The 16,463-nt window shown below is 42.1% G+C and overlaps 1 protein-coding gene across 1 annotated transcript in view; it reads left to right on the top strand.

Moving 5' to 3' along the window:
• Positions 1-221: 221 nt before the first annotated feature.
• The window catches only part of CDS1 (CDP-diacylglycerol synthase 1), a 54,100-nt gene continuing 37,858 nt past the window's right edge, over positions 222-16,463 (top strand). Inside the window, exon 1 of the mRNA XM_054031003.1 lies at positions 222-486. Coding sequence (XP_053886978.1) covers positions 430-486 — 57 coding nt within the window. The 5' untranslated portion in view covers positions 222-429. The remainder of the gene's footprint in view (positions 487-16,463) is intronic.

A 16,463-nucleotide genomic window follows, 5' to 3' on the forward strand; every position in this document is an offset into this window, starting at 1 on the left:
AGCCCAGAAGTCTATCAGGAGGAGGATGGCCACCTCCCCTCTGCCTAGGGGCATCTGGGCCTAGGGAGCATCCCGAGCTCGCTGCCCGATCCAGCCCCAGCTACCCACCCCAAGGCCTTCCTCGCTGCGCCGGGGCGGAGCTAGGGCCTGGGCGTGGCCTGTGACCTCACACAAGGGGCGGGGCGGGTCGCGTCGCGCTGGAAGCAGGCTGCAGCCGCTCGTGCACACAGTCGCGCCCCTCGCCCGCGGTGGCTCGTGCAGCTCCTTGCGCACCTGCGTGGCCGCGCCCCTCCAGCGCTCGCTCCCCCCGGGACCCGAGGCGCGGGGCGAGCGGCCGAGGCACCCCCCGGTGGGGCGGCCGGGCTCTGGTCTCGGGGTGCGGGGCTGGCGGGCGTGCGCGGGTCCCCGGCCGTTGGACCCTCCGGCGGCATGGCGGGGCTGAGGAGCCGAGCCGCCGGGCGGAGCGGCGGGAGTGCCGGCGACAAGGTGAGCGTGGGGGCGCGGCCCGGCGGGGGCGGGGGAAGGAAGAGGGGCGAGGTGACTCTCTGCGTGGCCTCTGGCCGGCCGGCTCGCTCCCTCCGCCTGGCAGCCACCGCGCCCCTTTCCCCGCCGGCCCTGCTGGCTGTACCGGGGGCGGGGATGGTGAAAGGGAAGGGTGGTTCCTACACCCGCTCTCCCTGCTCCCCCACACATCACCTTACCCTGGGATGGGGGGAGGAGGAGGAGATTTATCTCCTCCCTAACCCCCCCCCCCAATTATGAAATTGCTGTTCAGTCATGACAGGGTCACACTCTAATTTGCACCAGCTGGCACCTTTCCTTAAAGTCTGTGCACTGCTGGTGGGGCGGGTAAGGGTTCCCTGCTCTTCCATGGTCCCTCTCCCTGCCTCTTTCCACGCAGGCCTGAGAGGTTGAGAGTTGATTTAGGAGAGTATTCAGCTCCTTTCTGGTTCTACAGCAAGAGGCCGGTCGGTGGTTCCTTCACTACCTGCAGTCTTCATTCATCCTGGCGGATTGTTTCCTGCAGTTAATCACTCCTCCCGCTTCAGTGCATAAAGTAGTTTGGGAGACATAAACTGCAAATTCAGGGATGTATTGACCTGGTGTGTTGGGAAGGAAGAAAAACATTTACTACTGAACCTGCCCTAGCTAAAGGTTGTCAGCCCTTCCATGGCAACTCTCTATATTTTATGGTTTTATAACTCTGATAAACATTTACTTCTGGACTCTAATGTGACTTACAGTATAACATTTCTGTTGAGGGAAAAAAGTTTTCAAAATATTAAGTCTCTGTGTAGCAGTGTTCATTATATTGGCAACTCTTACCCCTTCCCCCAAATGATGCAGTTTTGTTCACCACTCTAAAACAGATTAAAAAACAGAATGATTATCATTATGACTAAAATTAAAAGGACACTCTAATTTTGAAAAATACAGTAGTTGTGTAAATGTTTTTTTGTAATTTAAAACCGCTTTGGATTTAAACATTCAGTGTTTGAAACCCAAACATCCCAGCATTTTTCTAATGTAGGTGAACTAGACAGTGAAACTGACTAGTGTTTTTGTTTTCACTTGTCCCCTTGAACAATATTAGCAAGCAAATCATGAAAAAAAACAAACAAACATAACTCATTCAAAAAGAGTCAGTGTTGGGTAGCATAAACTGAAGGTGTAAGCCAAGAAGAAAGCTAAATGAAGTAATGACTTACTGGGAATCTGTAGCAATCTGCCCAAAAGGCTTTCTTTTGTTTTTCTAAACATGCCCAATTCTTTCAACCTTTTTCCATAGGTCATTTTTTAAAAAATAAACTTATTTTTCTTGCTCTCATCTGGACTTCCTCCAGTTTGTCCACCTCTCCCTTAAAGTGCAGTGCACAAAACTGGACACAGTACTCCAGCTGAGGCCTCACCAGTGCCAAGCAGAATGGAACAGTTACCTCCCATGTCTTAGCTACAGCATTACTGTTATTACATCCCAGAAAGATAGATATTTGCCTTTTGCAACAACATCACTTTGACTCATTCAGTTTGTGATCCACTGTCACCCACAAATCCTTTTCTGCAGTATTGCTTTGTAGCCAATTATTCTCCATTTTGTATTTATGCATTTGATTTTTCTTTTGTAAGTGCAATACTCTGTAGTTGTAGAGTCAGACACAGATATTGAGATTCAGCACAGAATCTGCTGTGCCAGCCCTGCCTTTGGCAGACTGTTTCAACAGGTGTTCAATAACCATGACATGAGAACATACACTAGATTTTTAGTTCACAAAGTGGTGGTAATCCCCACTGTCCTTTACAGCTGCGTGACTTGGGTGACCTATAGAAAACACCTGGAACGCCAGCACCAGCACTTTCTCAGGAAGATCCTCAACATAAACTGGGAGGATCGCTGCACTAACATCAGAGTCCTCACGGAGGCCAATGCCTTCAGTATTGAGGCCCTGATTATCTAGCACCAGCTGAAGTGGAATGGGCACTATGAGCTCATGCCTGATGCATGCCTACCAACATAATTGCTATACACCCAACTTACTAAAGAAGAAAGGAAACAGTGAGGCCAAAAGAAACACTTTAAAGACACCCTTAATACAAACATCAAGAAATGTGGCGTTGAGGCCACGCACTGGGAGACAGTAGCCCAGGTCAGGGCTAACTGGTGAAGACTTGTCAGAGAAGGGATGATCACTTTTGAGGAAAATTGCATTGCCCTGGTCACAGAAAAATGCCAGAAGAGAAAGGAAAGACGACTGTCATGGCCCAAACCTGCCTTACAACATCACCTGCAATGAGTTTGCGGCTCAAGGTTTGGGCTCCTCAGTCACCAAAGGACCCATTAAAGAAAATAAAAACCTGTGGAAGAGATCACCCTCAACACTGAGGGATTGGTGAAGATTCTGTATATGGGTTTTTTGGATTTCATCTTATTGCTTTCAGACCAATTCTCCAATTTATCAAGATAATTTTGAATTCTAATCCAGTCCTTCAAAGTGCATGCAACCCCTTCCATACAGCTAACGGTCCCGGTCCTTGACATGTTGGTTTGTGGGAAGCAATGAGACCACTTACAGTAGTAGTGCTAATTCAGACAAGTAAGGGTTTGCAGGCCTGTATTCATAATAGAAGAGGCCTCTTCTGATGCTTTGGTCTGTATATTTAAGGTATTAAAAACTTGAAAGAAATGACAAGCTTTGATATTTGTTGTTTTCATAGTACCTTGTTCTGAAGTCAAGATGTTAAACCTATGTATATCTGGCCAAATGTACCAGGATATAGCCTGATGTGACTTTTGATATCTGTGGAATATAAGTAGAAAATAGAAGTGCTGCAGGACATTGGAGTGTAGGACAAGCATTGAAACACTTATGTCTTAATGCTGGTGGAGTGGTAATACTTTAATTCCTTTGTCTGCTAAAATTTATTTTAATCTAAGTAGTTGAAAAATGTCTCTGTTGTTCCCTGAAATCGTTTTTGTTACAAGTTCAGGAGCACTTTTATTGTGCCCACAATACATTCTAGCATTAGCAGAATGTACAAAGGCCACAGCAACGAGAGTATTTCTTGTGTGCGCTTCAGTTAGCTAAATGCTTAATGTGGTAGGGAGGGGAGCAGGGTATAATAGTTTCACTGCAGGAGTTTTGGGTTTTATTCATGTATCTGCTACTGAGTGTTACTGAGGTATTACCTGCCAAAGGTACCCCTATCTCTGGAATGGGGGAAAATACAGCGCGTGTTGAGATCTAATTAAACGTTCATGAGGTGCTTGATGTCTGCGTCTGTGGGCTTGTCTACACTTGAAATGCTACAGCAGTGCTTCAGTGTAGACGCTACCTACACTGATGGGAGAGGTTCTCCTGTCTGCATAGGTAATCCACCTCCCCGAGAGGCAGGAGCCAGGTCCATAGAAGATTTTTTTTTTTTTTTTTTCCCTGTCGACATAGTGCTGTCTACATGGGGACTTGGGTCTTCTTAACTGTGTTGCTCAGGGTTGTGGATTTTTCACATCCCTGATACATGGGCGGGTCAATCTAGTTTTCTAGTATAGCGCAGCCCTAAATAAGGGAGTGCAGTCCCTAACCTCTGTACTATGGAGAAAGAACCGAGGTGAATTATGAACCTTGCTGTACAGGGTCTGCTTAGCAGACCCCTATAATCCCCTAAATTTTGTTTAGGGTTCGGGTATCTTATAAAAACAAACTAACCCCTCCCCTCCCCCCCCAGTTTGCCTAAGGAAAGCCTAAGAAGGGCTTGAAGGGTTTGCTTCATTTCAGTTCGCTCCTGTTACTCCACTCTAACTACCCTAGCTCAAGTGAGAGTATGACTACACTGCCAAACACCACTCAAACTAGACAGAGTAAGTGGATTAGCAACTGGTGAGTGCTCGAGCTTCAACCCAGCCCATTCTGACAGCTTAAAGCACCATGTTAGCTACGCTAGAGACTAGTGTGGACAGAAGACTGTGTAGGGGCAAAACTAGTGTTTACAGTTCAATCTAACAATGCAGTAAAGACAAACACTAATATGTGCCTCTTGTCTGGAGTCAGGTGTGCAAGTTTGTAGCCTGGTGTGCTTAGATGACGCGGGGACTCATCACAACTGTCATTTTTGTCTTTCTATTATCTGTTTGACCCTCACTTTTATTGTCACATCCTTCCCCTGTCCCTGTGGGGCAGGGACTATATCACACAGAAAGTCACAGGTTTCCATTAAGTCTTTTAGAGAGTCTATGTTGTCCCTTCTCCAGGTAGTGATGAAAGCAGAAAATGCAATGAAATATATGGCAGCCTGGACCATGGTAAGCAGGAGAAAGAGGGAGGCACGCGTTTTTCATGCATGACAGTTGCCATCGCCTATCATTTTTGAAATATTTAGAAAAAACAAAGCAAATTATTGGGTAAAACCTGGAGTTGAGGTTTAAAGACTATCACTCACATTGATTTAAAAAAAAACACTGAGACTGTTGAAATTTCCACATAATTCTCCTCACCCCCAATAACCAAAAATTGGAAAGTCTGGAAATTCAAAGTTAATTCATTTTTAAAAACATTTCAACCAAAACCACTTGAAAATATGGAGATATTTAGGGTCACCCAAACATCCTTATTGTTATTGTTTCATAACTATGGCTTTATCCAGAAACCTTGACAATATAAGCCACAAATGGCTGTTGGTTGTCTGATAAAATAAGTCAAATTAACACAATCTTGTTAGACTACTTTATTGTTGATCTAAGAGGGATTTCACACTGCCATTGTTTACATTGCAACCTTGTGTGATTCCTGACTTCTTTGGGGCCATAAACAGAAAGATTTGCACTTGACCACATTGAGTTTAAAAAAAAAAAAAAAAAAAAAATCGTGTAGGGTAGGGAAGGAGAATCATTTGACTTTGATCTCCTCCCCATTCCCACCCCCCAAGGATACATCAGAATTCCCCATCTAATAGTTTAAATCAGGGATTCTCAAACATTCATAGTTTAGATTCAAATTTAACAGAGTATCTAGTTAACTACCTCCTCTCCCACTTGTGACTGCCAGCCAGATTCTCTCCCATTTATGTGCATGTAACATACCTGTAGCAATTACAGCAATCTAATACTACGAAAGTATTTAACATTTATTTCCTCTTTTAATGTAATCTGCGAACTAGAATTGACAGTAGCCAGCACCATGTGACCAGACAGCTTTCTGTGCATTATTAGCAAGTGCTCTGTGGACCACAGTTGGAGAACTCCAGTTTTAAATAATATGAAAACAAAAGTACTTCTTCATACTTAAACCATATTGAATAAAAACAAGGTTATTATAGTATAGTTGCTTGTACAAATTGTATCTCTAATGTCTAATCTTAGAGACTGTTAGGCAACTGCTCAAATAATTGTTGAGCAAGTTCTGCTACAGAATGCTATCACATTAGCAAAAATAAATCTACAAATCGAAGATAAAACAGAACAGAAATCTGTGGAGCTCTTTGGACAGTGGTGTTTCTGTGGGAGTTTGGTTTGAGAGGATAGTGGTGATTTTGTGTTTTGAAGGTGCAGTGATTTCTTCCAGGTTGTGGCTTGATTCAGTGCTTGCTGATATCCTGTAACATGGGAGCAGTGCTGACCTAGTTTGGCTAGGTTTTAAAGCCAATCTCTGGGGAACATTGGCACAGCTAGCAATTAACAGTAGAGTTTCTATGGGACTCTGTTTTTCTCCCCCCCCCCCCTTCCCCCTTTCTTTCCTCTTCCTAACCCTATTCCTAGAAAAGAAAGAAAGACAGTGGTTACTGAGGCAGCTGTAGAAGTGACCCAAGGAGGAGAGGAGACAAAGATGATGGTTAGGTGCAGAAGCTGTGGGATGTATATCATTCTTGAGTGCATATCTGACAGAAGCTATGTATGTGTGAAATGTCACCTGGAACAGCTCATGGCAGAGAAGATCCAAGGATTAGAGATGCAGTGGAGATGAGGGGATTTGAAGGTATAATACAGGAGAGGAGAGCAGAGGTGGTACAGACCTCTGAATATTTGTGGACACCTGGCAAACAAAAGGAACTGGAAGGCATTCTGCCAGAAGAAGAGGGTGATCCATTTGAAGAATGACCCTGAGGACAAGGCAGAGGAAGAGACCAGCTAGTGGTAGTGAAATCCAGTTGAGTAACAGATTTGCTGAACTAGTGAATGAGAAGAAACAGGCAGAAGATGGTGTGGTGAGGAAGAAAACCAAGAAAGACAGCCCCTGCAGAAGAGAGGAACACATGATGGAGATACTTGGGGATTGGAGCCTAAGGAAAAATTAGGATGATGTATAGGGGACTGCAAGAGAGAACAAAACACCAAGAAGAACTAGGTGACTGGGGACTCCATACTCAGAATCTGTGTGATTGGGGACTCCATACTCTGAAGAATTGACAGTACTGTCACCAGATTCAGGGAACAGAAGAGTGCTGCCTGCTAGGAGCAAGGATACTAGATGTTGATATGAGGCTGAAAATGATCCTGTTGGAAGTGAGGGGGAAAAAACCCACTGATTGTGCTGCATGTGAGGCTGAATGACACTGATAGATTTCCACATGTATAGGGAGATGTGTTTGAAAATCAGGGAATAGAGAGTTAAGGTAATATCTTCCACACCTTTCTGTCCAACTGTGCCTGTCTTCTGATGCTGACAGTAGGCAACCAAAACAAACTGGACGTACCCCTAAGAAAATCTGCCATTTTTTGTGTTGTGTTGGATACAACACAATGCTATACCATCATTTCTCTTCATACATTCTTACTGACCCTCACTTTGCGTTACTAAGATTTTTGGGCAGTGAATAGTGGAAGCCTAGTGCTATCATGCTTCCAAATGCTGCTGAGAGAAAGGCATAGGACCAGGGTGTGTGCTGTGACTGACAGGAGGCACAGAAGAGAAGGCTCATTCCAAGCGAAAGGGACGAAAAGGGGTTTTAAGTATCTTAAATTCTGAGATGCCCCAGGAAGTGGAGCTTTCCTTAAAATATATTAGAGTGGACCCTGGGAGCTTTAACTTATGGCAGCTTTACCCAGCTCCCAGCATAGAGCATTGACCATTTCCTCACAAACTCAGCAGGCCCCTGTGTTGGGGGTTGTGAGGAAAGTGTGTGTGTGGTGGGCAGGTGGGTGTGGTGGGACTTGAAAATCTGATCTGGATTTGAAGTTAAAATTCCAGATTACTAATTCAGATTCACTATCTGTTTCTGGCTTTGAAAATATAAGTAAAATGACTTCTTCATTGGTAGAACTGAAGTAATATTTGAGGCTGTTGAAGATTAATACTGGCAGCCTTGAAAATAGAACCTCATAAGGGCTTCTTCTAGATCAGTGTTTAACTGTGGCTCCTCACTCCTGGGAGTGGCAAGAAAGGCAGTTGGAGGGGGAGTCATGAGGCATTGAAAATTGTAATACAGTCCAACAGTATTTGTGTGGTAAAGTGCCTAGCACCGTAGTGTCATGGTCTATGCCTAGGGCTCCTAGATGCTGGGATAATACTATTCATAAAAGCAAAGAAAATCTCACTCCCTGCACCACCCTTAAGGTATGTCTTCACTAGCAACGTGAAAGCGCTGCCGCAAGAGCGCTTTAATGTGGCTGTGTAGTCGCGGCACCAGCACTGGGAAAGAGCTCTTCCAGTGCTGTAAAAAAAATCACCCCCACGAGGGGAGTAGCTGGGAGCACGGCTCCCAGTGCGGGTGCACTGTTTACACTGCCACTTGCAGTGCTCGGGGGTGTTTTTTGACACCCCTGAGCGAGAAAGTTGCAGCGCTGTAAAGTGGCAGTGTAGACTAGGCTTTACCCTTCAAGGTCAAGTATTCTGTCAATTTCTCAAAACACACAGGCAGATTATATGGGATTATCTTTATCACTGACTCTTTTTGTGGGGGTTTAATAGTTAATGGAAGGGAGTTGTGAAGATCTGAATTTGAATAAGGGATTACCAAAATTGACCAATGCCATCCAATGATATTACAAAGTCACATCTTAGATCTACACCAAGTGGTATGTTCCCATAACTGTTCTCTTCTACGGAGGCTATTGTTCTGCTCATTATTATAGTCTCTTTCCTGAGAATGCTGAGGCCTTTTTTTAAAATACTGTTTTCTTATAAATTATAGCTTAAATTCGAGTGACAGCTGTATTAAGGTGCTTATTAATTTACCTTTCAATCCTTTAGTCATAACCTGTTAATTTTATTTTCAAGCTGAAACTCTCCAGGATTTCTCTGGTGGGGTTTTTGAAAGTTTGAATCAAACTATAGTTGAGCCCTTCTTGAAAATAAATGGGAAAACCGTCTCCATTACATTAAAACAAAACAATCCTTCCAAAAACAACCACCCTCAAATATGATTTCTTGTAACTTTCTGAACAGCTGTTTTGCACAAATGGCTGGGGCTAGAATTGAAGTGGAAGTGTTGACTTTTTCTCATTGGAAAACCACACTGCATGTGTGAAATATTAGCACTAAGCTCATTCATAAAAAGAGCAGCCAAGGGGCATGGTGTTACCTGATTAATTAGCTGTGTACTGAAAAATGTACTGAAAGAAGCACTAAATGAGGTCTGGTTACACAAAAACCCTTGCCTCAATCACCTTACATCTTGTACTTAGATGACTTTGTGGGTCACTATTTACCCATGCATATGCAGAATACTACACCACTATAAGATTGTACATATGAATCAACCTAACCTATAAATGAAACACTTCCTTGATTGAGTAATTAAAGGAAAAACTAATTTGAAAGAGAATTAAGGTAAGCTGCCACTTACGTATTTCTCCTAAAGAAGCTTCTACCTCTGTTCTGTAGCCTTTTTGAGAAAGCTGTATAGCTGTGGCTGCATAAGCTAACTCCCCAAGTATGTACCCAGGGTACCAGATGGGATTGTTCTCAGGCAGAGTGGATCGCTTTAAATCAAAGCAATCTTAATCATGATTTAAATCAGCAAGTAGAAACTTTAATTTAAATAGTCCATTTTAATCATGATTTGCATTTGTACTTTTCAGTTATTTTCCTAAACAAAGGTTGATTTGCATTGATAACCATTAAAACATGTTGATTTACAACTAACTCTAGCCTTTAGGCTATCATCCTGGTTAGCAAAAAAACAAAACCAAATTTAGTTATTCTACACACTTATTTAAGCACTTATATAACTTGATATCCATTTATTCAGATTCTTACTGTTTATATTCTATTTGTTAGAAAACAGTGAATGATGCATTTCTTATATATTAGGTTGATTTTTTTTGTGTGATTTGTATCAAACTATTTGGAAATTCAAATTAAATTTAATGCACAATACATTTAATTTTTATTAAATTAAAACTATAAGTCTTCAGGATACATAAGAAAACGTTTATCAAAACAAGTTTTTCATTTAAAACTGATGTATTAAAGTATCATCTGTAGTTATTGAGCTGAACGTATTTTTTCTGGTCATCATTATCCTTCAAGATTGTGGAACTAGTAATCTCATTCTCTCTCATGTAGCTTTTATTCATAGATTTGAAGAGAAAAATAAGCTCCTTTTTTTATGCCCAGTTGGTTTCTTGACTGTGAATACACTAATCATTGAACTGAGCTAGCTGAATAAACTGAAATGAAGAAAATATTCTCTCTGCACCTGCAGAAGAGGCCATTGTTGGCAAAAGCTGGTTTAGTACTTTAACATACTCTGATTCTAGGCACTTAGTGAGTGACACAAACCATTAAGTTAATGGAACTTTCTTCAAATCTTGGTAGCAAATGTACTGCTTAGTATTATTTATATTTAAAAATTTTAATTATAAGTTTAGGCCTTAAAGGTTGACAATTTTAAATTTAGTTTTATTTGTTTGTAAAAAACAAACAAACCTGTATTTAATTTAAACATGTATTCATTTTTTTAAATCCACGCTGTTCTCGAGTGGTTAGGCCACACTGCTGCAGTTACACAGCTATTTTTAGCAAGCTAGTACAAGTATGCATACACATGATGCAGTCACACCTCTTGATTGCAGTGCAGAGACACTTAGAGAGGAATCATTTTGGCAGCTGTGAGAGTCCCTTTTAAGGAGGGCTGGGTTCTTTAGCAGAAGTCTACAATTAAAATGACACTCCTTAATATAAAAGAGTGGATTAAAAAGTAGAAATATCTACCACCAGTAATCCTGACCAAATTGTAGTGACTTCAAACCATGGTTTTTTTAACTCAAAAATGGCAACCTGCATACCTCACAAACTTAGTTTTTCTATAGTCTTCTTTACCAGGACCCCTTCAGTTGCTGTGACTTTCACAAATTTTATTTTACAGCTTGGAATGTCAATCTCAGCCTTTTAATACTGCTAGGAACTGGGTTAACTTTCTATTAAAATCTCAAAAAAAATCCTTGATCAGCACATACAAGATGTAGTATGTTTGTTTACTTGGTACATAGATTTATGCCTAAATTCATTTCAGATAGCTTGTTAGTGACCATCTCAAGGTAGGGTAAGCCCCCATCCTGAATTGGGGTGGGACAGTCCTGAAATACAGAGCTCAAGTACCAGTCCTGAGATGAATGACTCTGGGACAGCATTTGTGCCGGATTCACTGACTTACTGCTCTGCACATGCCAGAGGCTCATGGATGGTGCCAGCTTCTTCCCGGTGGGAGTAAAGGAGAGTGTGAGGTGGGTCTTGCCCCCCACTTGTCATGAGGCCCCGCTTCCTGCTCATCCTCTTTCCCCCTGGTGAGGCCAGAAGCAGGAGCTGGACAGTAGTAAGAGCTACCAAGGGAGCCTGGGCTGCTGTGGGGTGCCCACACTGTGGGGGGGCAGGGACACGGGCTCCCCAGTGGCTCGTGCTCTCTGGGCAGCTCTTACCATGGCCTAGTTTCTGGTCTGGCCAGGGGTTGGGGTCTCAGGAAGAGGGGATTAGGGGGCAAGAGCTTGGAGGAGGAATGGGGCAGGTCAACAGAGGGGGCAGGACTCCTGTATGTGTTCTGCTTTTGCCTTTTGAAAAGGTGGTCACCCTATCTTACAGGAACAATGAAATTAGTGGGAGCTTGGGTCTTCAGGACCTCTGAAAAATCAGGCCACTTCTATTTAAGCCCCCCACCCCCTTTTAAGGGGATGTGAGGGTAGCACTAGACATGAAATACAATTGCAGGCATGTGAAGAGGATTTTGTTCAGAATGGAAACTCCTAATGTCTATGAACTTTCATAGAGACTTTCTAATCTTCACTGATCTGCCAGATAACTGCTCCATGTACCAAGTCATCACTCTTACTAAAACTCATTCTTCTATCAATCAGAAGAACCATTTCCAGTACAAAATGCTCATTCTTCTGCCTTTAGTTTCCATATCTTCAGTGGCACTGGTATCATCTAGTCTAGGTGGAATCTCCACCCACATGCGTTTGTGCTAAAGCTAGAAAAAGCCTCATTTTCAACAATGCATTCTAGTTAATGTAACCATTCTGACATATTTTCAAGATGTAGGCGACAGTAAGCTATTAAAGAACAGATCCAAAAATTTGTCTCCTAAAATGATTGAGGGATGATGGATTCATGACTTATGGTTATTCTGGGATAAATTATGCATGGAGGTACTCCAAAAGGTTCTTCCTGCAAGTTTGGGACTGCTTTTGGAAATCTCTAGCCAGGGAGTTGAGATCATCACTAAGAGGGCTGCAAATGAAAAATCATGATATGGAGCATGTCATATAACGTGAAGGGTACAGGCTTGGTTGTAATTAGAAACTTAACCAGATCTGTCTGATAAGTTTGTGCCCTATTGAATACATTATTTCCCCCCTATGAAGGACAGAAAGGTCTCTGTCTTCAAAAGCCCTCAGTTGCTACAAAATACACAATTGACATTCTTACTGGCTTTTTTTTTTTTTTAAACACACCCTAGAGTTATAATATGGTTATGGAAGGTATTCCTCCCTAGGAAACTTACTGTACATCATTCAGCTAAAAGTGCTATTTTCACTGTTCAGGTCAACAGCATGAGAGAAGTATTTAAGGTGTGCAGTTGGAACACAAGCAACTGAGAGAAGTCTCATTTAATATATTAAAAAATTCCCTGTCTCTTGTCTTATACTTTTATTTCATTACTTAAGCTATTATCTAATATTTTTACACTATGCTAGATGCATTTCCAATTTTGAAATGCTGACAATCAAATGCTAAGGTACTAGATGGGTCTATTACTTTAAACTTTAGCATAATTAAATGGATTTGATTTAGTTTTTCCACCATTTGTACTTTACACAATAGAAGCAATAAAGCTTTGAAAAAACCACCCAGAAGTGTCTGAGTCAGATAAGCTACAGGCTTAAAATGCAAATGGCTTGTATAGCATTTTGACATCTGTAGCAAGCCATTTTCACCACAAATACGAATTTGACCAAGAGCTTAAAAAATGCAGCACAGCATTAATTACCTGTAGCTAGGTAGCCTCTGTCAAGCTGTCTGGAGTGGCTCATGACTGAGTGCCAGCCTCAGGGCAGACTGTCAAGAAGCAGAGCACAAACTCCAGACAGGTATCAAGTGTGAACTTCTTATGTATTGTAACAGCCTTAACATGGAGTCACAGTCCTGTTGGGTGCTCCAGTCTATCTTGCCACCCAGGCAAGCTTGCCTTTGTGATAGATGGTCCCTTATACCAAAAATCATAATATTCAGGTTACTCCCAGTCCCAAAGGATCAGTCACTTACCCCAGATTAATTGTACCTTAGATCTCTCAGCAAAGACACTGCTTGTAGCCAAAACTATATTAAACTAACTAAAAGTTTATTAACTAGGAAAATAAAAAGTTATTTACAAGGTTTAAAGCAGGTAAATGTACACATACAAATGAGTTACAGTCTTAGGTTTCAAACAGTAGAAGCTGCTATAATATACAAGCTCTGTATGTCACTTAGGGCTAACCTGAGCTAAATAGCTTGGGGATCCCTTCCTTATGCATAGAAATATTGTCCTCTCCATATTCCAAGGAGCATAATGATCAGTTTTTCTTGACAGGGATTTTTATCCCCTTCCCCCAGAGCTCAAGCTGATGGGATGAGGGTTTGTGTACTCTCCATTTCATGGGTGTTTGGTGGGGAGTAATCCACCAATGTTCCACAAAGGCTTGTCTGATGTCTATAGGCATTCTTTTGTTGGGCAGGAGATGACACTTTTTTTAGTAAACTAGTACTTCACACTTGATAATGCTTCTCTCCTAACAGTGGAGGTTTACATCAAACGCTTTTAGTGTTACAAAGCAAACACTTTATTACCTAATAGAGGATACAGATTAATGCATGTAGCAATTTACAAGCATTTCATAAAGTCTAAACATTTATAGTTTAACATTTGTTTTAACAATATGAAACACACAGGTGAGTTTCTAGCTATGCTTTTGTCAGTGTTCAATGAGGCCTAGGGGCCTTTGCATGAACTGGCACCTATTCTGCCTGCATCACAGCATCTGTGCTTAATACTTCAGAAAGTCAAGCTTGCTGTTTCAACAAACTCAAAATAATGTCAGCTAAACAGTAGGGTTGAGTACTTTTGAAAGAAAAGACAGGCAGGCAAGCACAAGATGATATCCAAGTTTTCCTTTCAAACAATGGAAGTAAATTGCCACTTTTCTCCAAGTACCGCTAATGCGAACAGACTTTATATAGGGGGGGGGGGAGAGAAAAAAAAAACTATGGAGATAAGAAACTTGAAGCAATGAAACCGCAGACCTCAAGACTGTTTGATCAAAGTAGCTACTTTCTTGGCTGAACAACCCTAGCTACCCGATTTACCAAGAGTAGTGTAATTCTGTTTATAGAACCTCTGATGTATTGTGTCCAGCATTTGGAAGTGAGTCTTCTAAATTCCTGAAAAGAGCATGGCTTGATCTAGTAAACTAGGTGTAGGATGCACACTGCATAGTTAATGTTTGTTTTTAAAACACCATGGAGGCCTGTAGTGCTAGATAACACAGAAGAAATTACCTTTCTGGAGGAGTTTACGTTCTTAAATTAGATTTCATTTATCATATTTGTGAGTATTGTGACAAAGTTCCTCCTCTACCTTGGTGGGTCCTGCACTTATTGGCAGATTTGCTCGCTTCACAGATTCACCTTGTGGGTCAGGAAACAGTCCAGAGACCTTCCCCTCTGGTAGGGGCTGTAGTCCAGGTCAGTTCCTCCTGTGTTTGATCAGGAGTTGGGAGGTATGGGGGAACCCAGGTCTGCCCTCTACTTCAGGTTCCAGCCCAGGGCCCTGTGGACTGCAGCTGTTTAGAGTGCCTCCTGGTACAGTTGCACAACACCTACAACTCCCTGGGCTGTTTCCCCATGGCCTCCTCCCAACACCTTCTTTGTCCTCACCTGGACTGTCATCCTGATGTCTGATAACACTTGTACTTCTCAGTCCTCCAGCAGTATACCTACTTGCTCTCAGTTTCTTGCACGCCTCTTGCTTCTAGTCCTTCACGCACACTTCTGCTCTCTGGTTTGACTGGAGTGAGCCCTTTTATAGCATCAGAGGGGCCTTAATTAGAGTCAGGTGCTTAACTGCCTCACCTGACTCTTAGCAGGTTAATTGGAGTCAGGTGGTCTATTAGCCTGGAGCAGCCCCTGTTCTGGTCACTCAGGGAACAGAAAACTACTTATCCAGTGGCCAGTATATCTCCTTTCTGCTACTCTACTGTTCCCAACTGGTCTGGGTTTATCACAGTATCTTATTTTTATTTCATGCCTATATTGAAAAATACATCTTGCTTCCTCTTGATGATGCTGAGATTTTCATACGGTAACTTTGTTAACCTCCTTGAATACTGTACTTCTCTCTTAAGTCTCTATCTACCATATCAGTTAATAGTGTCTTCTAGAGTTTTACTCTCCTCTTCCCAGCATTGTGTTTAACCTTTTTAAAAATTAATTGAAAAACTCTTTACCTACCAAATGTGAATTTTGGCTTGTGTTTTTGCTGCAACAGTTAATTGTCTTGCTACAGCAGCCTTAAGAAAAATGGGTCCTTGAGTTAGATTCCTTCACTTTTTCACTTAAAATGATGTGTTGCCTGGTTTAAGGAGCTGAAGACAGAGAACATCAAACTTATGAGAGACACAAGGTGGGTGAGGTCATATCTTTTATTGGACCAACTTCTGTTGGTGAAAGAGACGAATTTTGAGCTCCACAAAGCTCTTCTTCAGATCATGTAATTTTAGTCTTCACAAATTCTGGCAATACTTGCCTTTATTGCTATTCTATTGTAAGGGATGGAGTTTGGACACAACTCGCAGTCCAATCTAATAATAGGGGATTGTTCCACTCTCTGGTATCCACACAGACATCCTTTTCCCTTTTTCAAAAGTGACAGACACTTAGGAGCCTAAATTTCAGTGAAAGTCAGTAGTACTTAGGCTTCTACATGACCTTTGATAATGGGACTTAAAGCAGCATAGATCAAAGCACACTGTAGAACTTTTAGTGCATGACAACAGGATCCACGTGGATACTTAGGTCATGTCTACACCACAGAGTTAAGTTGACTTAAGTTACATCAACAATCATAAACCGCTGTAATTACATTACTTATGCATGTTCACACAACACTCTTTGTGTTGGCAGAGTGCATCCATAGTTGGTGCGCTAGCAGTGCACCATAGGTAGCTATCCCACTGCAAATTGTCACCGTCTGCCACTAGGGCTTCTGAGAATAGACCCTAGTGCATCATGGGGCAGACTCATTGCCCCATGATGCAGTTTTCTCCATCCCATCATTCCATGGGCTTCTGACTACATTTTGTACCATTTTTCAACTGCCCCTGTAAACTTTGCGCCCGCCATCTGTGTCTGAAAGCACAGATCCTGCACTGCTCTCCAGTCTTGTGATGAGCATTATGAACACACTGCAGGATCAGCCGCATTATTTCATGAGCTGCAAATCTAGAAATTAATCTGTGGTGCCTGCCCTGCTGTGTGCCATGGAAAGAAATAATTCAGGAT

Source organism: Malaclemys terrapin, chromosome 5, assembly GCF_027887155.1.
Source record: "Malaclemys terrapin pileata isolate rMalTer1 chromosome 5, rMalTer1.hap1, whole genome shotgun sequence".
Taxonomy (NCBI): Eukaryota; Metazoa; Chordata; order Testudines; family Emydidae; genus Malaclemys; species Malaclemys terrapin.